The sequence below is a fragment of the Schistocerca piceifrons genome, chromosome 3 (assembly GCF_021461385.2).
Source record: "Schistocerca piceifrons isolate TAMUIC-IGC-003096 chromosome 3, iqSchPice1.1, whole genome shotgun sequence".
In the NCBI taxonomy this organism is placed as follows: Eukaryota; Metazoa; Arthropoda; class Insecta; order Orthoptera; family Acrididae; genus Schistocerca; species Schistocerca piceifrons.
Window position 1 is genome coordinate 422,125,069 of NC_060140.1, and position 25,941 is coordinate 422,151,009.

At 40.9% G+C, this 25,941-nt stretch overlaps 1 protein-coding gene across 2 annotated transcripts in view; it reads left to right on the forward strand.

Moving 5' to 3' along the window:
- Positions 1-23,983, forward strand: part of LOC124789967 (PAN2-PAN3 deadenylation complex catalytic subunit PAN2) — a 297,298-nt gene extending 273,315 nt beyond the window's left edge. For both annotated transcript variants that reach the window (XM_047257502.1, XM_047257501.1), the window contains exons 20-21: positions 14,758-14,867; positions 22,611-23,983. In XM_047257502.1, coding sequence (XP_047113458.1) covers positions 14,758-14,867; positions 22,611-22,828 — 328 coding nt within the window. In that variant the 3' untranslated portion in view covers positions 22,829-23,983. The remainder of the gene's footprint in view (positions 1-14,757; positions 14,868-22,610) is intronic.
- Positions 23,984-25,941: the final 1,958 nt, after the last annotated feature.

Here is a 25,941-nt window from a genome sequence, read left to right on the forward strand (position 1 = left end):
GTGCCAGCCTCTCTTCGCAAAGATGTTCTCAAACTGTTGCATGAAGGACATTGGGGTATTTGTCGGACTAAGTCCCTTGCCCGCAGGCACGTTTATTGGCCCGGTATTGTTTCGGACATCGCCCACATGGTTGCTGCGTGTGGTCAGTGTGCTCAACAACTGGCTGCACCTCGTACTATGCCCTCTCCGTGGCCTGATCCGGCGCAGCCATGGGAACGGGTGCATGCTGACTTTGCCGGCCCCTTCCTCGGTACTTATTGGCTATTGTTGATTGACGCCTTCTCGAAGTTTCCATTTGTTGTTCGATGTCTGTCGCCCACCACTGTGGCGACAACGCTGGCTTTGTCCAAAATCTTTGCGCTAGAAGGTCTTCCATCCACGATCGTCACGGACAATGGCCCTCAGTTCTCTTCGCAGGCCTTCTGTGATTTTTGTACTGGACAAGGGATTCATCATGTTACAGCACCGCCCTTCCATCCACAATCAAATGGGGAGGTCGAGTGCCTTGTCCGCACTTTCAAAAGCCAGATGAAAAAAATTCCTTAGTGATTTTTCGACAGATGACGTTCTGTTGCAGTTTCTGAGTTTTTATCGCTTCACGCCTCTGCGTGATCGCAGCCCTGCTGAACTCTTGCATGGCCGCCAACCGCGCACTCTACTGCACCTGCTTCACCCTGTCAGGCCTTGTGCTGTGTCCCCTAGTGCGGGAAAATACTCGGTGGGCGCCGACGTGTGGGCATGAGGGTATGGATCTCGCCCTAAATGGATTCCAGGGGTGGTCAAGGCTCTTCGCGGCCGCCGGCTTTGTGAAATACGTACGGACGACAGCATGGTTGTTCGCCATTACGACCAGATGCGCCCACGAGTGGTGGCCACGCCGGTGACACCGCCCCTTCCTTCGCCTCCACCAGCCCGAGAAGTCAGTCCTGTCGCTGCTGCCGATCTACCATACGTGTTGATGCAGCCGACGTTGCCCCCGCTTCCGAGCATTCCGGAACCGGCCCCAGTCGCTGCGCCGCCTTCTCCGGGACCCATCTCGCTGGAGCACAACCCCAGGTCCATGACACCTATGGATGCTGCTCTGGAGGCACGTTCCACGCACGAGCTTCCGTCCTGGACATTTTCGACCATACTCTTGTGTCTCTCCACGGGATCTTCTTGGGGCCTCACAAGAGGCCATGGATGTCTCCGCCCTGTCCATGTCTCCAAGGAAGTGAATGTTTTTTTTTCAAGGGGGGGAAAAGTGTTGTGACAGTGCCATGACATTTAACAGTGCCACCACGACAGTACGCGCAAACGGCGATAGAGGCGCTCCGCAACTCGGCTGAGCGCAGGAGCGCCACCTAGCTACGAACGGCGCCGGCCGCATGTCATGGCACGGCAGTTGAATAAGAGATACTGAATTGTTATCATGTAACCAGCTATTGTCTCTAAGTGAGTGTGTTTGAATATCCATGCAATTATTGGTAATTAAAGGTTATAACAGCATGCGAGTACCCATGGCAGTACCATTGATTTGTTTACGGATTTGGCTTTCAAAAGTGAAATAGTTGTGGGTCAGGATGTGATTGGCTAGGAGGATTAGGAATGAGTTTATGGGTTTTGCATCAGGAAGATATTGGGAAATGTAATGTTCCATGGATGCAGGACTTATCCACACAGGAAATTTTGGTGTACAAGGACATCACATCCACATTGACCAACAGGGAGTCTGGTGGTAGTGAGCCAGTAACTTTGGAGTGGCGGTGAAGAAAGTAAGCAGTGCCCTGGATGTAGAATGGAAGGTTAGAGACAATTGTTTGGAGATGTTGGTTAACAAAGGCAGAAGTTTGTTCTGTGGGAACATTGTACCCAGCCACTGTGGAATGACCAGTAGGGAGACGTGGGGTTGGGTTTGTGGTCTTTGTGGAGGAGCTGCTGGGGGTCATAGTGGACTTCTGGAATGGGATCATCTTTGTAAGGTTTGTATACAAAAGTGCTGGAAAGTCGGTGGAGACCCTCAGCCACCTAATCACTATGATTTGTGTCCACTGTGGTAGAGCCTTTGTCTGCAAAAGGGATAATAAGAGCTGGATTGTTTCTTAGGTTAAGGATAGCAGTGTATTCCAGAGGAGTGATGTTTAGACTCGCCAGGGAGGAATGTAGGAGAGGAAAGTGAGAACAGGTTTGAAGTGAGGAATTCCTGACATATGACCTGGGGATGACCAGGTGGATCAGGAGGAGGATCATGGTTGGAGGGAGGTTAGAACTGTTTTAAACAAGGTTCTATATATGGACTTTTGGTTTCAGTTGTCAGTGGTGTGTGTGGCAAAGAAACTTTTCCACTAAGAGAATGAGTAAAGGAAAGAAATTAGTCAGTTCTTTGTTCAGACTTAGATCATTTATAAAATATCAGACATATCATTTTAAGTGGCAAAGGACTTTTTTAAAAAAAAATTATCCATGTCTAGAGTAACATGTTGTGTTAATTTTGATATGTTGTGTACAGTGTGTGTGTGTGTGTGTGTGTGTGTGTGTGTGTGTGTGAATGTTTGTGTGTGTGTGTGTGTGTGTGTGTGTTTTAAGTACATACAGTGCATCACTTTTACACTATCCAGGGGACTTACAACCCCCCCCCCCCCACCCCCCCGCCTCCTTTTTAGTTTCAGTATTAATTTGTGATATATGTGCATAATATCCATTGACCTACTAATCGTTTAGTTGTTAATTATCGAACAATGGTTTCCATACTTGTGCACTGCTTTTAACAGTCAACATGACATTCCCTTGCTCTTGAGTGCAACAAATTGTCCTAAAAATGGCACATTTTGGGGCACCCACCAAACTCTTAACTGCACATTGCTAGTGTCATTTTGTGATAATTATGTCAGTTATTTCTCCATGAACATTGTTTCAGATTCTATTTAAACAGATCTTTGCAGGAAGCTTAATTATGTTATTGTTAGTTATTATTATAATGGACTTTTTCTGTAGTTTTGTGTAAGATGCCTCCAAAAACTAATCCCATAGTTAACTGTATGTAATTATAAGGCATTTTCTGTTGTTTCTAATGGTAGGGACTTGTAAGTGCATAGCATGCTTGAGACATTTTATTTTCTAGTTTATTTGTGTGTTCATTCTACTTTAGGTGTCAGTCAATGCTTGTAAGATTTGTGCATGCTACATTGTTTATCAAATTTTCATCCACCGTTGATTTTACAGAATTATTTTCCCTGTTTAAGCACAAATACGCTCTGTTTGTTTCATGTTCAGAGTATGTTTATTGCATGGTGACCAGTTATAAACATCTTTTAAGGTTTCATTTGCTCCTTCTATTAGCAGTTCTGGTATTTTATCTATGATTACAGTGTTGCTGTCATATCAGCAAAAAGAGTTATTTTCCCATGTCTGATATAATCGGAATAGTCATCAAGGTAAATTAAGAACGATGTTGGTCCTAAGGTGCTGCCCTGGAAGACTTTAATATTAATAGACTTGGGATTGCTCTTTGTACTTTGTTTTTCAGATATGATCAGAACAAGTTATTGGCAGTTCCTCTTATTCCTAACGATTGTAGATTTTTATTAGAATTTTATCATCAGCAATATCAAAGACCTTTGGTAGATCTAAAAATATACCTTTGACAAATTCATTCTTTCTTAGCATTAAGTACCAGTTTTGTAAACTCTACTATGGGTGATTTGTACTTCTGCTTCATAAACCAAACTATACGTCACTGAGGAGGTTATATTTATTCAAGTAATTTGTCAATCTATTGTAATAGGTTCTATTATTTTCTAGAATGATAACAACAGAGAAATGAACCTGTAGTTTTCTATGTGTTCTTTATCAGCTTTCTGTAGAAGTGTCATACGTCTTGCTGCTTAAGACAGTTCAGAGAATTGCCCAAGCTGAAAGACATTTATTATGTCAGTTAGTGGGATTTGTATACTACCTATACATTCTTTAAGCACACAGACTGACACTTCATCTACACTCATGCTCATAAATTAAGGATAATTGCAGAATGTTGTGTCACACAATGTTGCACTATACAAAACTGACACTAATAGCATAGGCACACAGGAAACAAACATGACAATCTGTAAGTCCATGGTATTGGTGATAAGTTGAGAAAACCGTCCCGAAACAGATGTGCTACAAAACGCCACTGTTTCCAGCGTATGTACCCCGACATCAATATGGTATATGATCACCATGCACACATACACAGGCCGCACAACAGGTTGTCATACTCTGAATCAGGTGGTCAAGCAGCTGCTGGGATAAAGCCTTCCATTCTTGCACCAGTGTCTGTCGGAGCTCCTAAGGTGTCCTAGGGGTTTGAAGACGTGCAGCGATGCGTCGACCAAGAGCATCCCATACGTGCTCGATGGGGTTTAGGTCTGGAGAACAGGCAGGCCACTCCATTCGCCTGATATCTTCTGTTTCAAGGTACCTCCATGATGGCAGCTTGGTGGGGCTTGCGTTATCATCCGTCAGGAGGAAGGTGGGACCCACCGCACCCCTGGAAAGATGGACATACTGGTGCAAAATGACCTCCCGGTACACCTGACCTGTTACAGTTCCTCTGTCAAAGACATGCAGGGGTGTACGTACGCCAATCATAATCCAACCACACACCATCAAACCACAACCTCCCTACAGGTCCCTTTCAAGAACATTAAGGGGTTGGTTTCTGCTTCCTGGTTCACACCAGATGAAAACCCGGTGAGAATCACTGTTCAGACTATACCTGGACTCGTCTGTGAACATAACCTGGGACCGCTGTTCCAATGACCATGTTCTGTGTTCTTGATACCAGGCTTTACAGGCTTTCCTGTGACCAGGGGTCAGTGAAATGTACCTTGCAGGTCTCTGGGCGAATAAACCATGTCTGTTCAGTCGTCTGTAGACTGTATGTCTGGAGACAACTGTTCCAGTGGCTGCGGAAAGGTCCCGAGCAATGCTACCTGCAGTACTCCGTGGCCGTCTGCGGGCACTGATGGTGAGATATCGGTCTTCTTGTGGTGTTGTACACCGCGGATGTTGTGGCAAACGGAGGATCTTCTTGTGGTGTTGTACACTATGGATGTCGTGGCAAACGGAGGGACCGTGCTACAACCTGCTGTGTTTGACCAGCCTCCAGTCGTCCTAGTATTCTACCCTTCATAATGTCATTAATATGTGTTCTTTGAGCCATTTCCAGCACACATTCACCATTAGCACGTCTGAAAACATCTGCACACTTACTCGGTGCACCGTACTCTGACATGCACCAACACACCTCTGCGTATGTGGACTGCTGCCAGTGCCACCGTGCAATGACCGCAGGTCAAATGCACCGTATGGTCATACCCTGAGGTGATTTAAACCAGCATTGTTTCATCATGTATCAACATTGTCCTTAATTTATGAGCATGAGTGTATGCCTGCTGACTTTTTTTTTTTTATGGGCTTCATATTGTATAGTGGGCAACATCATAATTGCACTTGCCTCATAATTTTTTACTGGAACTACATTTGACTTATGGAATTGCCCTCTTCGTTTTCATCGGCTGTACCAGAAAAATACCCATTCACAAATTTAATTAGTTTATGTTGATCATTTATCCACATAGTCTGTCTTTTTATCCGTAAGTTATTGTTTCTTTCTTTTTACAATCTTCCAGACTGCTTTGCTTTTGTTTACGGAATTAAATACTGTTTTGTCACTAGCTTGACTTTCTACGTTTTTATACATTTGATAATAGCTTAGGAACTCACTATCAGTTTTTCTTATCTAATCATTAGATTTCATAGTCTGGGAAGGCTTTCTCTTATTTGTAGTTATCCACTTGCTTCTTTTGTGTGCTGCTATTAATGTGGATTCTTTTGGAAATGAGAGCTCACAGTTTAGTTTAAATAATGTACAGAACTTAGAGAATGTTGTTGGCTTATCCAACACAACTTTTCCTTCTGTTAATTGGCAGAAATTACTAGAGACTCCAATGTCTTTTACATGTTCAACACGATGTCCCCTGTTTGTATTTATAATAAATGATATTGCTCTTGTCTTTTGTTTTATAGATTCGTGAAAGATTTGCTTTTTTTGTTGTTTGTTTCACTATGGCTATTAAATTTCTACTCAGAATTAAATTAAAATACTGGAACACTGAAAAAATTTTTAATAAATGGGTGCCTACACAAATATACATGTTATGGACATTTTTTTAACACATACAGCCCTCAGAGATGGTGTCCACAGCTTCACAGTAGATGTATTCACTTATGAAATTTGTCATTAACAATCCATCTGAGTTGGAGAGTAACAGTGATAGTCACAAGTACAGCACTAGAACAAAAAACTATCTGCTGTAACATTTAATGCCCCCGCAAAGGGCTCACCACCCTTTGGTGAGTGTGTGCTTGGCTACCACTGGTCCCTTGCTTTGCAGCACCCCAGACCACTTGCTCTTTCTCTGTGGCAAACCTACACGTCAACTCTCTTTTACTTCCTCTGTCTTTCCATTGGATGGTCCTTTCGGTGCAGGCTCTGCTGGACCTGGTTCATGGTTTTGGTGGTGTTTTCCAGTTTCGCTCCCAGCACTATCTTTGGATTCCATTAATGATTATATGATCCCCATTATTGGGTTTGACCTGTCATATTTTCCAAATTTTACAGAAGTTTGTGTTTTGCAAGGAAGGTTGCCCACTGTGGTGTATGCTCCACCTCTGTGAGGCACCCTTCCTTCCTGTTGTAGTACGCCCAAATCCCAGCACGGTAAACATCCCATTGGGGGGGGGGGGGGGGGGGGGGGGGGGGGGGGGGGGGGGTGTCATCAAGTACCTGCACAATGGTAGCCCTCTGACCACACACGGATTCCATTGCTGGTGTCTGTGCTGTACATTCCCCATGTATGCCATGGAGTATGTGCCCATCATGACTGAGGCACACGTACTCCCACCAACATATTACTGACCATGCAGACATTGCTGTGGGTGGCACCATGGAGATAGATTGCACTTTCTTGTGCTAGTGGTCACATGGCCCTGGAAGTATCTTCGCATGGAAAGGCCTCTTACGACGCAATAAAGTGCGACCCCATTGCATTCCCTTGGACACCATGGGAGGAACACAAGACTAGACAACAAGGAGCAAAATCCTCCTCCCTGCCCCCCCCCCCCCCCCCCCCCCCCCCAGTACCTAGTCTGTATCGGGACTGACAGGGACACCTTTATGGCCAGAAAGCCCTTATTTTTGTTGACCACACTGAGGACAAATATGGGGAAGTTGCAGCCATCTCTGAGATGGAGAATGGTTCCCTTCTGATTAAAACATCATCTCCTGGCTAGTCACAGGTACTGCTCTCTTGTGAAAAGTCAGGTGACATTCCCATGGCTATCACTCCCCACAAGAGTCTTAGCATAGTCCAGAGCATCATCTTTCATGGTGATCTTCTTTTGCAATCTAACAATGAGCTGTGGTGCAGCTTAGAGTGCCGATGATGCACTTCATCCGTTGTGTCCATAGAGGATCAAGGGGAAACAGAGTTGCTACTGGGACCTTCATATTGGCTTTCAAGGGTGATACTTCACCTGAGAAGATCAAGATGATGGTCAACTGGTGTGATGTGAAATGCTATGTTCCTGCTCCTATGTGATGCTTCAGGCATATGAAGTTCCGACATATGTCTTGCTGTTGCACCACCACCACCACCACCACCACTGTCTGCAGGGATTGTGGATGGCTTCTGCATGCATAAGTTCCTTGTGCCCCTCTCCCCATCTGGGTATACTGCAGTGAGCTCCACTCTCCCTATTCACCAGATTGCTCCATTTTAAGCATGAGAAGAAAATCCAGGAGTATAAGACCCTGGAAAGCTCACATTCCAAGAGGCCAGAAAAAAGTACAAGAGTCTCAATCCAATACAAATAATACGAGCATATACTTCAGCCCTAACATCATTGCCTTCACTATCGATGATGCTTTCATCTGTTGTGCCTCTTGAAAAAAAAAAGTGGGCCCTCAGAGCTGCCCACTAATGCCTGTCCCCTAGGTGGTTGAGGGCCCTTCTGGTGATTCCACTGCACTCACATCAGGAACATTGGCTCCCCTCCTGCCTGGGACAACAATAGTCATCCCCCAGCTGGAGGCACCTCATTCTCCTCCGGCTTCTCTGGCTAGGAGGCTGGCGGAGGTGGTGAAGTCTGCTGGCCTCATGTGGGGTGCAAGCAGAGCCTGAAATTTTCAGAGTTGTTCAGAGAGTTGATCAGTGTCCTTTGGTTTGGAACTGAGTGGAGGGTTTCAACCAATGGCTTTTTTGGCTCTGTGACAGTCTTGGCTGCAGATTTCTAGACCTGTGTTATTGTGTGAGGATTTGTAAAACTCAGCTTGATAGATCAGAGGTACACTACACAAAGGGAGCAGCTACTAGGGTAGCCAAGCACTTGTGTAGCACACATTAGGGTTTTTAGTCCAAAAGGTAGTCAATATGCAGCAAGTGAAGTAAGATGGTTTTCAGAATAAAGACGCTTTGACTGTCAAAATTTTATCAGTAAATTTTCGAAGTTTTCATAATACACTTCCCAAATTTACTGCCCTCCAGGAAAGTTCTCTCATTTGAATTATTCATGGGACCAACAGCTGGTGGAAACCCGTAGGGTGAAAGCTCTGAGATATGTAGGAGTCATGGAATGTTTATCAGAAAGAAAGGTTAGAGACAGTGGGAGGGGGAGTGTTCATTGAAGTTGACAAAAATATCCTCTATTGAAGTCGAAGTTGAATGTGACAGTGAAATTATTTGGTTGCTTATAACATGTTTATGTGAAACCAAATTAATTGTTGGACGTTTTTACCAGCCACCTGATTCTGTTGTGAATGTTCTAGAGTCATTCAGAGAGCGTTTACGGCCAGTAGCCCCTAAATACCCAATATGCAATACTAGTTGGAGGTGATTTTAACATACTGGGTATAAGTTGGGGTGTCTATGGATTCATTGTGGGGAGTACAGACAGTCATACAAAATACTTTTGAACACAGTTTTCTGAAAACTGTCATGGGCAGTTAGTTCAGCACCCATACACAATGGAAATATCGTAGACTTCACAGCTACAAATAGGCCGGACTTTATCATCAAATGTTACTATGGAAATGGGGAGTAGCAGTCATCGTGTCATTATAGCAACTATGATTGCAAAAATTAATAAATCAGTGAAGAGGGCTAGGAGAGAGTTTCTGCTAGATATAGCTCATAAGCTGTTGTTAGCATCTCACTTAGACAGTGAATTGACATCACTTAGTTCCACTAAGATGGATGTAGAGGAATTGTGCGCAAGGTTTAAGCACATTCTAAATCATGGTCTGGAGATTTATGTTCCTAGTAAGTGGATACAGGATGGAAAAGATCCTCCATGTTTTAACAACAAAATTCAGAAGATGCTGAGGTAGCAAATGCTGTTGCACTCTTGGTTCAAAAGAGAATGCTCAAATGACGACAAGTGAAGGTTAGCAGAGATTCGTGCATCTGTCAAAAGATCTATGCACGAAGCATGCAACTACTACCACTGTCATATTGTAGCAAAAGGTCTGGCAGAGATCCTGAGAAAATTGTGGTCCTATGTAAAATCACTAACAGTTCAAAGGTTTCCATTCACACCTTGCTGACCAGTCTAGTGTGGCAGTTGACGATAACACAACGAATGCCAAAGTTTTAAATTTCATGTTCAAGAAATCATTTACACTGGAAAGTTTACAAACATACCATCATTTGACCATCAGACAGACTCCTGTGTAGACAACATTGTAATAAGCCTCCCTGGCATAGAGAAACAACTGAAAGATTTGAAAGCAAATAAGTCTCCAGGTCTGGATTGAATCCTTGTTTGATTTTAAAAAGAGTACGCTACCCATTGGCCACTTACTTAGCTTGCATTTATCATGAATCTCTCGCCCAGCACAAAGTCCCAAGAGACTGGACAAAAGTGCAGGTGACTCCTGTATACAAGAAGGGCAAAAGAACAGCCCACCAAAATTACAGACCAATATCCCTAACTTAGATTTGCTGCAGAATTCTTGAATATATCCTCAGTTTGAATATATTAAACTTTCTTGAGACAGAACCTTATGTCCATTGTTGTAGAAAGCATTTCTCATGTGAAACTCAGCTTGCCCTTCTCCCACATGATATACTGCGAACTATATATTAAGGGCAAGAGGCAGATTCCATATTTCTAAATTTCCAGAAAGCATTTTGACACAGTGCCCCATTGTAGGCCATTAATGATCATACTTGTATATGCAATAAGTTCAGAAATTTGTGTGTGGTTTGAAGACTTCCTAAGTAATAGAACCCAGTATGATGTCCTCGATGGCGAGTTTTCCTCAGAGACAAAGGTATTATCAGGAGTGTCCCAGGGAAGTGTGATAGGACTGCTGTTGTTCTCTGTGTACATAAATGATTCAGCAGGGTGTGCAGTAGTCTGTGGTTGTTTGTTGCTGGTGCTGTGGTGTACAGTAAGGTGCCAACTTTGAGTGACTGTAGAAAGATACAAGACGACTTAGACGAAATTTCTAGTTGGTATGATGAATAGCAGCTAGCTCTTAATGTGGAAAAATGTAAGTTAATGTGGATGATTTGGAAAAACAAAACTGTAACATTCAGATACAGTATTACTAGTGTCCTGCTTGACACAGTCAAGTCGTTTAAATATCTGGGTGTAATGCAAAGCAATATTAAATGGAACGAGCATCTGAGAGCTGTGGTCATCTGAGAACTGTGGTAGGGAAGGTGAACGGTCAGATTTGGTTTATTGGGAGAACTTTAGGAAAGAGTGATTCATCCACAAAGAGGACTGTATATAGGATGCTGGTGTGACCTATTTTTGAGTACTGCTCGAGGGTTTGGGATCTGTACCAGGTTGGATTGAAGGAAGACAGTGAAGCAATTCTGTGGCGGGCTGCTAGATTTGAACATCATGTAAGTGTTACAGAGGTGCTTCAGGAACTCAAGTGGGGAAGGGAAGGTGGTGTTGAAACACTATTGAGAAAATTTAGAGAACTGGCATTTGAAACTGACTGCCAAATGATTCTTCTGCCACTATCATACATTGCATGAAGGGCCATGAAGATAAGAGAAGTTAGGGCTCATTTGGAGGCATATAGACAGTCATTTTTCCCTTGCTCTATTTGTTTTTTAAGTGAAACAGGAAATGCAATGACTAGTAGTGCCACAGGGTACCCTCTGCCACACACCACACGGTGGCTTGTGGAGTACCGATATAGATGTAGATGTAGAAGAGGTCCCTCGAGACTCTTCCTTCCATGGTTCCTGCTGTCCACAGCCAGACACCAGCCGGTGGCTGCAGGAACCACAGGCTGCTGGCTGTCGGACTTCTCTTTCTTCCTGTGTCCCTGAAACCAGTTCAGCGAAACTTTCCCATTCCTCATGTTCTAAAGAGAAGATGGGCAAGACAAATGAAACTCTAGTAGCCCCCACACCACTGGACTCTGCATGATGTACTACTTCTGTGCCCAAGATGGAGATCCCCGTGACCCCTGAGGCATCAGATCTCCCAAGGCAATGTGTGACAGGACTTATGTCAGTGGATCTTGTGATGTTTCAACCAGTGGCAGCACATAACGTGCTCCACCAGTTGCTTCATGCCCCCACAATATTAAGTCAGTCTGATCCTCCAGTGGAATTGTAACAGATTTTTCCACCACCTGGCTGAGCTATAGCAGCTTTTAAGCACTTACTCTGCGTTCTGTATTACCATCCAAGAAACTTTGTTTCTAGTAACTCGGACCCCTGCCCTTCATGGATATCTAGATTATTTTGAGAACTGTACCAATTGTGTGAGGGTATTGGGTGGAGTTTATACAGATGTACTGGACACTCTATATGGTGACCTTGTACCTCTTGATACACTGTTGGAGGCTGTGGCTGTTTGGTTAACAGCAAATCAGGATTTTACCATCTATAATGTTCTATCTCTCTCCCCATGGTGTCATGTCCCAGGATGTACTGTCTCTATGACTCTCTCAGCTTGCCCAATGTTTCAAAGTCTTGGGCAACTTCAGCACCCATAGCCCTTTGTGGGATGGCACAATAATCACTGGCTACGGTAAAGACATTGAACCTATTGACACAGCTCAGTCTTTGGCTCTTGAACTCTGGTGCCCCCGCACACTTCAGTGTGGCCCACAGAACTTATTTGACCATTGATCTCTCTTTTTGCAGCCCTGGTCTTGTACCATCTGTCCACTGCAGGGTCCCCAGTGTGGTAGTGACCACTTCCCAATCTTCCTGTTCCTCCCTCAGTGTTGCTACACTGGATGCCCGCACAGATGGGTTCACCTCTGCTGTCATCCTTTGCTCCCCATTAAAAGCAAAATCAATGCGGCTGTTCAGCATACAATGACAGCCATTCTTTTGACAGCCAACCAAGCCATGCCTTCGTCCTTGGGTTCCCTCCATCAGAAAATGGTAACTGGGTGAACCCCAGAGAAAGCTGTGGCCATTAGAGATTGTAGGTGGGTTCTCCAATGCCATAAGCTGCACCCTGCACTGGTGCACGTTATTGGCTCTAAATGGCTCTGTGCCCACACCTACTACCTCATAAAATGATGAAAGCAAGATTCCTGGGAACATTGGATCACATACCACAGAATGGGCAAAGATCAGACACCTCTACAGCTTCCAGTTCCTTGCAGGTGTAACAAGTATTTGCATAGATGGTGTCGCCAAAAATTTTGCTGAGCATTATCCTTGCACATCTGCATTGAGAACTAGCATCCTGCCTTTCAGCTCATAAAACAGCAAATGTAGTGAATGCGCTTGTCTTTTACTGCCCACCACCTGGAGGCATGTAATGCTCCATTCAGTGAATGGGAGTTGTCCAGTGCCCTAGCCCATTGCCCTGATACTGTCCCAGGGCCAGACCCCATCCACAACCGAATGCAGAAACTACTCTTGGTGGATTGTCAATGTCACATCCTTGCCCTCTTAAATTGGATCTGAAACAATGGTGAGCTCACATCTCAGTGGTGAGAAAGCACAATAGTTTCCGGTACTGAAACCAGGTCAGAACCCCCTAGAGATGGACAGTTGTTGCCCAATCAGTGTGGCCAATGTTCCGTGTAAGTTACTCGAACACATGGTGAGCAAGCAGCTGTGTTTTGGCTGCATCTCAGGGTGGCTTTCATAAAGGTCGTTCCACTGCTGATAATTTGGTTCACCTGGAGTCCACCATCTGAATAGCCTTTGCATGTTATCAACACTTCATCACTGTCTACAGGAGGCTTTTAACATGACATGGCATCACCACATACTTACTATGTTACATGAGTGGGGTTTCTGGGGTCCACTTCTGAGTTTTGTCAAGAACTTCCTGTTGTGCCATATGTTCTGTGTTCAAGTGGGTAGTTCTACATTTGTTCTTTCTCACCAGCCATCTTCCTCTCTCACTGCTCCAAAAATCATTCTCAGTATCTTTCTTTCCCATCTCAATAACCAGTTCTCTTCCTGTAATGTCAATACCCAGCCTTCTGATCCATATATTACTATTGGTCTTAATATGGTCGTGCATATTTTGTTTTTTGTATTCCTACTAACATTCCTGGACACTATATGCATTTGTAAGTTCCCTGAACTTCCCAACTGCTGTGTCCTTTCCCTGTAAAGGAGATCCACCTCCCACAACAGTGACCCAGAACTGGGTGTACATTTGCTGCATACCTCCAGAGTTTTTGTTTGGAACTACAACTTCCTCCACTACTGCCTCTGGTCAGGGAGAAATGACATCTGCCCACATGGCTTATACCCCAACCTAAGAGTTGCCTAGAAGTTTCTGGTGCAAAAGATTCAGTTAACTGCTGGTTATACTACGTAATTACTTCACATAGATGTGTACATGCTTCTTTTCAATAGCCTTCATACGAATTCTTTTTCCTGTTTGGTCCAGTTAAACAAATGCTTCATCTACAATGACATCACTAACAACAAAAGTTTTTCTTTTACTTGCTTATGTGTTTTGGTGATTAATGTAGTATGTTAAGCAATGGCAGACTAAGGGAAGATGTAAACACCAAAGTTGTATCATTAACTTAACAAAACTGTCATACGTTCTATCGGGACAGTACTAGGTCCTTTTTAAGACGATTTCTGTAGTATTCTTCACAAAACCAGCTCATTTTTGTCTAGTGTGCTCATTTGAGACTCCAGTCACTGACTGAAAATGTATATTATCACTTCAGTACTGTGGCACTGATGTCCACAAGTGCAGACTTGTAAGTAGCATAATAGGCTACATCTCAATACCACATTACCAATACGCAAATTCCATATTTCAGTTTATAGCAGCTTGTAATTCATCTCATGACAACATAAGAAAATATATTGTTCTGTTAGTAAAAATATATTGTTCTGTTAGTAATGTGGTATTATTGCTGTGAAACTGCATTCATTTATTTGCAACAGCCTTAATGACATGTAAAACAAAGTCACTTTCTGACAGCAGATTTATGGAATTCTCCTAGCTTTGCCTCCAGGTAAGTTCAGAGTATTGTTTTTGCTTAGTCGTGAATGATTTTTGAAATTAATATTTCTTAAAAACTGCTACATGTTTGTAATTCATAAGTAAATTAGTAATTCCTTGCAAAATATAAGATTTATAGATTTTTTAATTAAATTGTTGGTAGTGAGAAAAAGGAAATGAAGTCATATTTTCTGGACAAAAACAAACCATAACATAATTGTCTGAGATACCAACTGTTTCAGTGTCTTGTATTTGTTTTAGGGTGATCAACCTAGTAGTGCCTGCTGAGCAGATTATAGACACAGTGTCACTGTTCCATCTGCCACACCACAGGATGGTTTCTCTGAGATTCCTTGCATGGCACTTTTTAGGTAATAAATCATGCAGTATTTTATACTTGGGAATTTTTGTTAGGCACATTGATGACCACTTTTATAGACTGGTTGTTAACAAATGCTACAGTACATTTGAAATATGTACACACATCAACAGAAGATTTTCATCCCCTATTACTTCGAAATTCAAGGTACAGAAAACAAAAGTTCACACTGTGTATATATATTCATTTGCAATGTGTGCAGATCACCAGGGTAGGTGTGTTTCACAGCACTCTTTAGCAACATTATTACATGGTGCAATGTTCCCTTGCTCAGGTGAAGGCTTGAGTCTGTTGTGGCATACCATCAATGAAATCATCAAGGCAGCTCTGGTCCAGATTGTCTCATTCTTCAACAGTAATTCTGCAAAAGTTGCACAGAGGATGTGGTGGTTGTCAGCATCCAAAAACAGCTCATTTCAATCAGTTTCAAGTTCGATTGGATTCATATCCAGGGGCAGGTGGACCATTTCATTCTGATGGTCCTAGCATGCTGAAGGAATGTGGTCATTTGAAAAGTATGATGAGGATGCAGGTTATCATCCATCAAGAACATATTGTCACCAAAATATTGGCGATATGGTCCCACTATTGTTTGCAGAGTCTTGTCCCTGAACTGTCGACCAATGGGACTGCCCTCAACAACTGTGAGAAATGTATGGTGACCCCATGTACTGCCACCCCACATCATCTCTCTGCCATCACCACCTTGTTGAACATGAGGAACACAATGTTGGATGTGTTTGCTATTACTATGTTGCCTACGAATATCAGTCTACAAACAGATCTGATATTTATCCTTAAACAACACCCAACATCAGTCCTGTGATGTCCATTCTAAATGATTTCTTGTCCATTTGTAACAAGTGTCCTTTGTGTTCTGATGCACGATGAGGTGCTGCCATGGTCGTCAGGATGGAGATTCACATCATGCAATAGTTTCCTAATCGCTGCTGAAATAGGTGACATCCTGTAGCCTCTTCAAATGCTGAATCCAGGTCTTGAGCACACAGTTCACAATTCATTTGACTCAAAGGTTGTAGATATTGATCATTATGTATACTGGTCAAATGTGAACAACCTGTGGGATATAGGTCCTCAACACTGTCAGTTGGAACTGATTCCATATCTGCACTGCATCGCTTTGACTCCAGTGTCAAACAACATCCCTAACTGAGCCTTCTGCACGTAATGTGATGATGAGGATTGGTTGTGATTGTCCTTTGTGGCATAATAGATGTTCGCTCTACTGTTCCACAGACGTCTTTATTGTGTCACCACTTATGCCTTATTTTCAGCTGAAATGCTGCTATTAATTCAAGTGCAGTGTTCTCCTCATAAGTAACACACATGGTAACCGTCTATACATTTACAAACATCAGGTGTGACCTTTCGATCAGTACTGGAAGAATCACAACAGCAAAACACCTGTGCAATATACTGGTGCAATGCAAAACTTTTGTTGATGTGTGTAAATTGTTCGGAGGTAAGTTTTAAAAATAGTTTCCTAAACTGAAATGTGTTGGTGGTAATGTATCACAGTTTAAGGCAACATACTTTTTAATTTAATGCAAGATATGTGAAAATGACCTTCACTTGACTGAATGCGGTTGGAAGACTACAGAAAAACATTGTCTTATCTTTGAAGAATACTACCTCTCATGGCCCATGATGTACAATAAAAGCATATCATATCCACACTGACTGACTAGATGCTGAAGTTGACACTTGCCTACCAAGGTACAGCAGAAATTCTTTTTATCCCAACTAAAGTAATCTGAAATGAGAGGATTTGGGAAAAGCTTGCAATAGTTAATTCATGGTATTAATCTATCATTTTCTTGTGTTTATGTACCAGCTACATTTGCATGGCCAAAATCAGGTAAAAAAACATTTTGTGGCATACTTATTTTGCAGTTGAAATGAGAGAAAATTAATACTAGTTTATTTAGAAACACTTTTTTCAATGCAAATAGTAATAGTTTGTAAAATCTATGTGTAATTGATGTGTACATCTACCAGTACAGTAAAACTAAGCATTTTAATGTTTGATTCCTTGTTTCGCAAAAACAGAAAGAAAGAAAAAAACTACTTACACCTCATGTAAACTGAAGTTTGAGACAACAGGTTACCTATATGCCACTGAATATATCTAGTGGATTTCTTTTTCTCTCTGATCATATATATTCTTTTTTAGTTCATGACAGCAGAAGTGCACATTACCCAAACTGATAATGTGATTAAAATCATTTTCCAAGTGTGTGTGGGTGAGTTGATGATACCTCTGAAACCACTACTGGTTGTGCTAAAATTGGGCTGGCTGTTTCTCTGTATGACTTTTAATATCTGGGTACTTGTTGAATATTTTCTCTCGTTCGTGCCAAGTTTGTACATTTGGGTTGATTTGAATCATTTAACTGTTGATTAAATTACACTAGAAATAAGTCAGTGATTGTTATAGATTTGTTTCCTGCAGAGAATGAATATCATGTCTAAGGGAAGTAGTAATTTATCTTGTAGATTTGCAACAACCAGGGCTGTGTTCCTTTTCATAACACCTTCAGAAACTCAGAATGAGCTGAAGTTCCTTGGATGATGCAAACATTTGGTATTTGTAGAATGTTCTACAAACAAGTGTTAAAAGCCTTAACTCTAGCTCTTCAATATGTTTGAAATAACACACACTTGATATTGATTCAATTGTTTTTTAGAATATGGTTTCTGGGAAACATTGCCGGTTGTTCAGTGTGGTACATGAGTTCATAATATGAATGCCTCTTTGAAGAATTAATTTTGTGGAATTCTGTTTGAAGTTAAATGTGTCACCAACATAATGGCTGGAAAGCATGTTCTATTTCAACTAGTTTGTTGAAAATCGGCTAAGGAAACACGACTGCAGACACGCAACAGAAAATTCTATTTTTACTTCATTGTGAAGTAATGGTGCTCTTGACTGGTAAAGTAGGTCATTCTCAAATTGCTAAGAACTAACACTGGTTGAGATCTTGTTAACTCCTTGATAAACGAAGATAATAACTATGTTTCTGGTTGTCCACATCTTTCTTGTACATTTCACTGTCTTTCAGGAGGAGCAAGCAGTGTGTTAACCAATTAAAATTATTAAAACCTTGCTACACTGTATAGTTACATCTAATAAACCTGGTCTGAAAGTGGTGGTTACAGTTATGTTACTGTGGAACTCGGAGGCATCCAGGCTGTGTAATGGGATGAAACTTTCAGTAGAATCATTAAAGCAGAATTTGATGAAAGCCTCCGTCATCACTTACTGTGCTAAAGGGGAAGTCATCTTCATTCTCAGGATCTGTATCATACCAGCAGGCTTGAACTTCAAGCACAAGTGTTTTCTGTGTCCAGTAAAAGCAGTCTTTGCTGTAATGAATTACAGACTTAAAATGTGTGGCCTCCATTTGGAGAGTCATCATTTCTTGCAGGAAAACTTTCAGTTCCTTGCTCCCAGTGACTCTATGTAGTGGAAACAACATGTTTCTATGTGTGTAGGAACATTGGTCCCTACCTAACATAATCAAGTAATCAACATAGATTTAGGTAAAATTGAGCATGTGGTAATAGGCACATTACTAGACACTGGCATAATGAGTAACACTCACAAGAGGTTTAAGACAAAAACAAACTGGTTTATTGGATTAACTAAATTACTACAAAAAGGACTGAAATAATATCAAGAATTAATAGTCTGTAGTGATTTCCGAAACCACGAGGCGCAGTTTAATTTTACCTCCTAATATGATGAATACAGAAGAAAAGAGTGATGCCAAGAGGCAGAGTAGCATTCTCAGCAACATTCTGTCGAGAAAAAGCTCACTACACACAGTCCAACATGAATATGGACAGACACAATACAGTCACTAACTGAGCAACTCCAGCTATCAACCAATGGAATGGAAATAAGAAAACTGGTTCAGCTGTATTTAAATCCTTTTTCATCTACATCTTCATAGACACTCTGCAATCCACCATACAGCAGTTGGTGGTTGGTACCCTGTACCACCACTAATCATTTCCTTTCCTGTTACACTCAAGTAGAGCAAGAGGAAAGGAGACTGTCTGTAGCTTCCATATGAGCCCTAATTTCTCATATGTTATCTTCATAGTTCTTATGTGTAAAATATGTTCTGCAGTCAGCTTCAAATGCTGGTCCTCTAAATTTTCTCAATAGTGTCCCCCAAAAAGAAGGTTGCCTCCTCTCCAGGGATTCCCATTTGAGTTCCTGAAGTATATCCATAATGCTTGCATGTTGTTTGAACCTACCAGTAACAAATCTTGTTGCAGGCCTCTGAATTGCTTCAGTGTTTCCTTAGATCTGACGTGGCATGGAACCCAAACACTCTAGCATCCTGTATGTCATGTCCTTTACAGATGAACCACACTTCCCTAGGATTCTCCCAATAAATGAAAGTTGACCATTCATTTGTTGTTGATAAAAAAAAAAAAAAAAAAAAAAAAAAAATAAGAAGATGGTACATTAAAAATTAAAGCTGCAATGTAATGATCCAATCCCCAATTAATTGGTAAGACCTACAGTAAAATGAAGTGTGACAACCAATGAAACTGTGAGAACATTATGTAGTTAAATAACAAATTAAAATAAAATAAAAGAGAAACAGCTCACAAAAAGCTGTGGTCTTCTTGGGTTACTGTCAACAGTTCAAAAGACGAATAGTGGAAACTAGTGATAGATACTATGCTGAATTTCCACTGTACTTAGAAACAAAATAACAGTGCTGACAGTAGGAAGGAACAGTAAAAACAATGAACCCATTTGAGGAAACTCACAATATTCAGGAACTCACTCTCATGAGGCCCAGAGGTCGCCGCCTTGAACGGTCTTATACTGAAGGTGTGAAAGTTATCAGCTGACTTAGAAGCTGAGCATGTGCACTATAGGCAAGAATGTGCAATTGACTACAGCAAGAGGTGTGAACACAAAGTGGCTCATTATTGGCCGGATTAATTTCATCGAGGAAGGTTGGGCAACTCCCTTACAATTATTAACAACACGGATAGGAATAGTAAAAAAAAAAAAAAAAAAAAAAAAAATTATGACATGAGAGAATTAATGAATCAGTGTAACCCTAACAATAACAAAAGCAATAAAAATACATTAAAAATGAATAGGTGGAAGTCCAGCAGTAATATCCTTGGTTGCAGTGGGTGACGGTCAGTACGCAAGATACGTGACAGCAAAAACACTTTAAAACAATAATCAAGAAGGGAGAGAATGAGGAGCAGGGGAAGGGGGGAGATAGTACTAAACTAAATGCACTAGTTCACATTGCCCATTAATTGTGTATTGGGGGAGGCGTTTTGTAAACGCATGATCTCCACTTCCTCAAGTATATTGAGAATATGGTCCTTATTTTTCCTGTGTAATATTTTTAAATTACTGGACAAATTAGTGACAGAACGCCCCTATTTACCTAAATGTGTGCTCAAGGCAGATTTTCAACTGGTTTATGTAGGTATTCCGTGAACATGTCAAACCCTATAACCATCCGTCCAGTATACCAGTTCGGGCAGTTATCACAGGCAATGCAATAAATCCCCATGGCATTGCATTTTGTGCAAGTAGCATGTTCATTATGTCCACATCTTTTGCTGGCATTACTAGATATTAAAAAGATAGATTTCATATTTTTTATACATATCCATTTGCCAACCTTTTCAGAGATGTTAGCCTTCTTCCCCTCCACTCATCATGCTCTCTCTTCTCAATTATTTTTGTAACCGTGTTTTTGCTGCAACACATCCTCACTTACTGATAGTCACTATTAGACCATTCGAGATGGTGTCCTCTGGAGCTCGTGAAATCAAGTTACTGATGTGGTGATTTTCCTTAATTAGGTTCATTGTTTTTACTGTTCTTACCTACTGTCAACACCGTTATTTTGTTTCTAGATACTGGTTTTTCTACAGTGGAAATACAGCATAGAACCTATCAACGGTTTCTACTATTTGTATTTCGAACTGTTGATAGTTAGACCATCAGGTTATAACCTTTGGTGAGTTGTTTCTGTTTATCCTATTTTAATTTGCTATATAACTACATAATGTCCACGGGGTTTTGTTGATTGTCACATAGCACTTTGTTAAAGGTCTTGCCAATTAATTAAGGATTGGATCATCACATTGCAGCTTTCATTTTTGACCACCTCCTTAGCAGCTTAATTTTCATTTTAAATAGACAACAAATGTTGGCTCTACCATATAGCCCTAGTGTTGACCATCTTATAATGTTAGATACATGAGTACTTTCTATTATGACTGTGATAGGATTATGCACTTATACTAGAAGGTAATGGTTACGTGTTTTTATCTAGAAGTTCACCTGAAGATGTGGTTGTAATGCCACAAAACCACTCATGAGTCCAATAAAAAGGGTTTACATACAGCTGAAGCAGTTTTCTGATTTCTAAGATGCTATCAACCAATCTTCTGATACTGTGAGGTGTGAAGAAAAAATAAAACATTTCATGGGATCTTAAAATACAGACACTGAAAACGATGTTGGATTAAATAAGGTGATGTCTTCACATGAGCATACAGGATATGATGTATGGGAGCTCAAGTCTCAGCTAGTACCTATGTGGGCACAAGCACCTGCTGGTGCGCGAAATTGCACTGCGGAGCGATGCAGTGCTTTTGTGCCCTGTGCTGGGTTAAAGGTGTAAAGACACTGCGAGTGAGTTAGAATACTTTTACAATAAACATCCAAGAATGGCTCAATACTATCTACTGCACTGTTGGAGATACAAAATTCATAGTCGTGTGGCGTGACAATCACATTGTGTGTGCAGGGCCTACCCCAGATGTTACCACCATGAAGAGAACTGAAAGTGAGGTGAGGCCAACAGAAGCCTAGCTTGGAATGAAGCTGTTGTTTTGCTCCCATTAGCTAGTGACTGTAGTAGACTGGTGTCCAGTCATTTGGCAGAAATGAGAGCTCTTTTGGCAGAAGGAGACAGAGGAATACAAAGAAAGAACCTCACTGCACTAGTGCATGAGCATAGCAAGGTGGACATGTATGGAATAGGGCAGGATTGCTCAACGTGAAGCGCTGTGAAGGGTTGCCACCCATGTATTATCCGAAGAGGGAGGCCGGTACTGTAGGTATAAATGTGTTTATAAATAGTTCATAATTACTGTACTCATTTAAAAAATGGTAAAGTAAGAAATTATGTATAGTGGATCTCTTTTTTTGTTGTCAATTCATTATCTTTTAGTATATATCGAAAGGCAAATTCACTTAAGAAAAATATAAAATTGTGAATCACAATTGCACTACTTGCCTTCAGAAGATAAAATTCATAGTAGTGCTAATACAGGCACATAAAAGTACAAGAAATTAACCTAGCTTTTGGATCTGTTAGTTTATTCCTTGGGGAGGAAACAGGAATATTTGTGAAAGTTAAAAAGGATCGGGTCATTCAGACCCCAAGATGAGAGGTATCCATCTTATAGGTAGGTCCCTCTAAGAATCATGTGCTGAACATAGGTGCTGGCAACAAGTTCTGTCTCATAATTTTATAGTTCTGTGATTTAATGTATCAGTCAGTTATTTCAAGACTAAATTCATACAACAAAAGAATTTTTTTTAAGTTGTTAATGAAATGTAGCACAGTCTAAACGCCACTGCTCTACAATGGCACTTCATTTTTTTATTGGGACTAAACTGTTCTTGTTCACTGTGTGTCTCCAGGCATAAACATCCAGTCGGAGACACATGATTCAGTGGAGGATGCACGCACAGCTCTTCATTTGTACCAACACTACTGCCATCTAGAAGCAAAGGGTGCAAGTGCTGTACGTGCAGCACTAGAGGAACTGTACAATGCTGGCAACCGCCTGCACTGGCAAGTTCCTTGTGGACTGAATGACAGCAATAGTAGTGGAGTCAGTGTGACCAGTCACGGCTGAGAGCAGTTCCTCCATACTTCAAAAACTGGCATTGTTGTGATGCACACAGGGTGGAAAGCAATCTGTGAAGTGCACTGCCAATTGTGTATAAACTGCTGTCGAATAATATAGATTTATTTTTGAGAGTTTTAAAGGGTAATAAGTTAAGAATCTTTTTGCAAAGTGGATGACTTAGTGAGAAAACCATACTGTTGTATGTATATCTCCTTAAATTAAGAAATTATCAAGAATTACTGTAACATTGTTTTTAATGTAAACTTTACTTTCAGGGATTTATGAACATATTTTATTTGCATGTGTTGGGATTTTAAACACAATGTCCATTTTACCTGCTGGAAGAGTATATAAATAAGTTAAGCATATTTTATTATGTTTTTAATTAACTTTTATTTTTTAAATCAGTTATTAGCATGATAAAGTGGTGTTATACCTGTATGTTAGTGGAACAGCATGATATCAGAATGAAAGAATGTATGTGTCATTTTATATTACTCGTTGTAACTATGTACTTACTATGAAATTATAATGCAAACATTTTCTATTTGTATGTTACCTAAGATATTTTACATTATTTTTATATTATTTTATTTGAAGCAGATTAGTGATCACACATCAGATTTTTTTGGTGCATTTTAAGGTTGTTGAGCAGTACACACCTGATAGGTATTAATTGCTTTACAACTGGTACTTTTGTTACATACTCAACACTGTGATTTTTCTTTCCATCTGTTAACATTAATTGTTATTACTTACTTTGGAAGAATGAATCACGGAATGGATGCTCCAGTTGAGTGGATATTTATTTTAACTTTGTACAGAGTCAGTATTATCTGGTATCCAAGCTGTTCCTAAAGATATATTTTCTTGAGAAACATAATTTTGTAATGTTCTCTGGGTACAACAAAGTTCAAAGATACAAATTTTTTATCAAACATGCGAATATTTTGAATACTCAGTAGCTACTGCCAGGTTGGTGATGGTAGAGTAAAGCATTTAATATGATCCTGTGATATGGTACATATAACTGATGCATTTATTGTAGTGTAAATTTGCTCAAGTCTTGTTTAAAATTGTGTTTCTTAGATGAGATTCATAATCCTTCCTTATGATCACCTCTCTGTGCAGTCTCAATAAATTATTTTTTTATTATCTGTATGAGGTTTTCATTTTATTAACTTTTCTAGGCACCTAAAACTATCCTGCTTCAAGTTCTTTGGACGATTTTTTTAAAGATGATTATATAAGGTGCAGTCAAGTGAAAATGAGACAGTTTGGAAAAAATTAAGTAAACCGTTTATTATTTCAAACATAGTCTTCATAATTGTTAATTCAGTTATTCCATTATGAGAAATACGGTTATGCCTTCATAAAAAAAATGTTTGTGGTTGTCTACAGAACCACGATTGTACCAAGGCAAGCACCTCTTCATCTGAAGCACGTTGATGGCAGCAAAAATCTTTTTCTCAGAGCTCCAAAAATATGGAAATTGCACGGAGAGATGTCAGGACTGTATGCAGGATGTGTAAAGGCTTCCCTACAAAACTTTTGCACCATAGTGGAACAACCTTGGGACTTTGTTGGCAGATTGTTTTGACTACACTGCAAAAGTTTTCTGGGAAGCCCATACACATCCTCCATACAGTGCTGATCTCTCTCCATATGATTTCCATATTTTTGGAGCCCTGAAGAAAGATATTCGACACCATTGATTTGCTTCGGGTGAAGAGGTGATTGCCTGGGTACAATCATGGTCTCATAGGCAACTGAAAACATTTTTCTATGAAGACATTGACTGTTTTGTCTCACAGAAGGATTAATGTGTTAAAATTTAGGTCAATTACTTTTGAAATAATAAAGTTTACTTTCTTTTTTCCATCTGTTTCATTTTCATTTGACTGCCCTTCACATCTCCTGTGCCATTCACAATAACTGTTAAGTGCTCTGTTGGATGATGTATGATATAACCCTTGTTACTAAATGGTAATAAAATTCAATAGAGTGACATTGGAGAAGCTAGAATAAGGAGAAAAAGGTGAAATGTGGTGTCAACAGAAGTGTCTGGTGGAGGACAGCAACTAGCAAAGGTAGTTTGCAGGAATAAAGAATATATTAGAGGAAACTCCTTGGCAGATTAAAACCGTGTGCCAGACTGAGACACAAACCCGGAATCTTGTTTTTTGCAGGCAGCACTCTTACCAAATGAGCTACCCGGACATATCTCATGACTTCCTCTCACAGCCTTGCTTGTAATTTCCACCAGAACCTCATTCCTGCTTTGCTCCTTGGCTACCTAAAGAGGTTCCAAGTTCGAGTTATGATCCATAGCGCAGTTAAAATCTACCAGGAAATTTCAAAACTGTGCACACACCACTGCAGAGCGAGTTATTTATTCTGGAGTAATAACAGTTCCCAACTGCAAAATTCGAACAATTTTGGTGTTTCCTTGTATGAGGGAGAGGGGATACCAGATGGTACAGTTTGTAAAGCTTCCATAAAGTCAACAGATTGTGCTGAGCAGTGTGCTTCACAACCAGCTGGTCTAGCATTTAGTTCACAGCTTGGCAAGTAGACGTTAATAATTACTGTCACATAGAATTGTGCCTAGTCATTGCAGTGTGCCACATAGCTAAATTTACACGTGTCCTTATCTTTGATAGGGTAAGAAGTGCCAGTGCCAGTGCATGAAATGGAAGTAGTGGGTAGTTGTATGAAACAGGTTTTGTACCTGTCTCCTCTTCAAGGGTGCCACCCATGTAGTAGGGATGGTGGGAGCAAGAGTGGCATAAGTAAAAAAAAGTTAATTAGTTTGGGTGAGTAGCATAGTGGCAAATTGTGAGGAGAGGAAAGGGTACTTGGAAGGATATTACTGATTTTCCCTGCACAGTGAGAGACCCTGACAGAGAACATGTTTTCTTATTCCAGTACAGGTGGCATAAATCTTGTAACTATCTGTTCACAAATTTCCGAGTTTCCTTGTTGTTCCCATTACCAAATATTACCAATGCTAACCTCTTTTCAGAGGCATATATTGTGTACTGCTAGCCTGCTTCAGGTGGGCTTGCTCATGAAGTGGGAGTGGGCTCAGTCATGCCAGGGTGCATTGTAAAGGGTGG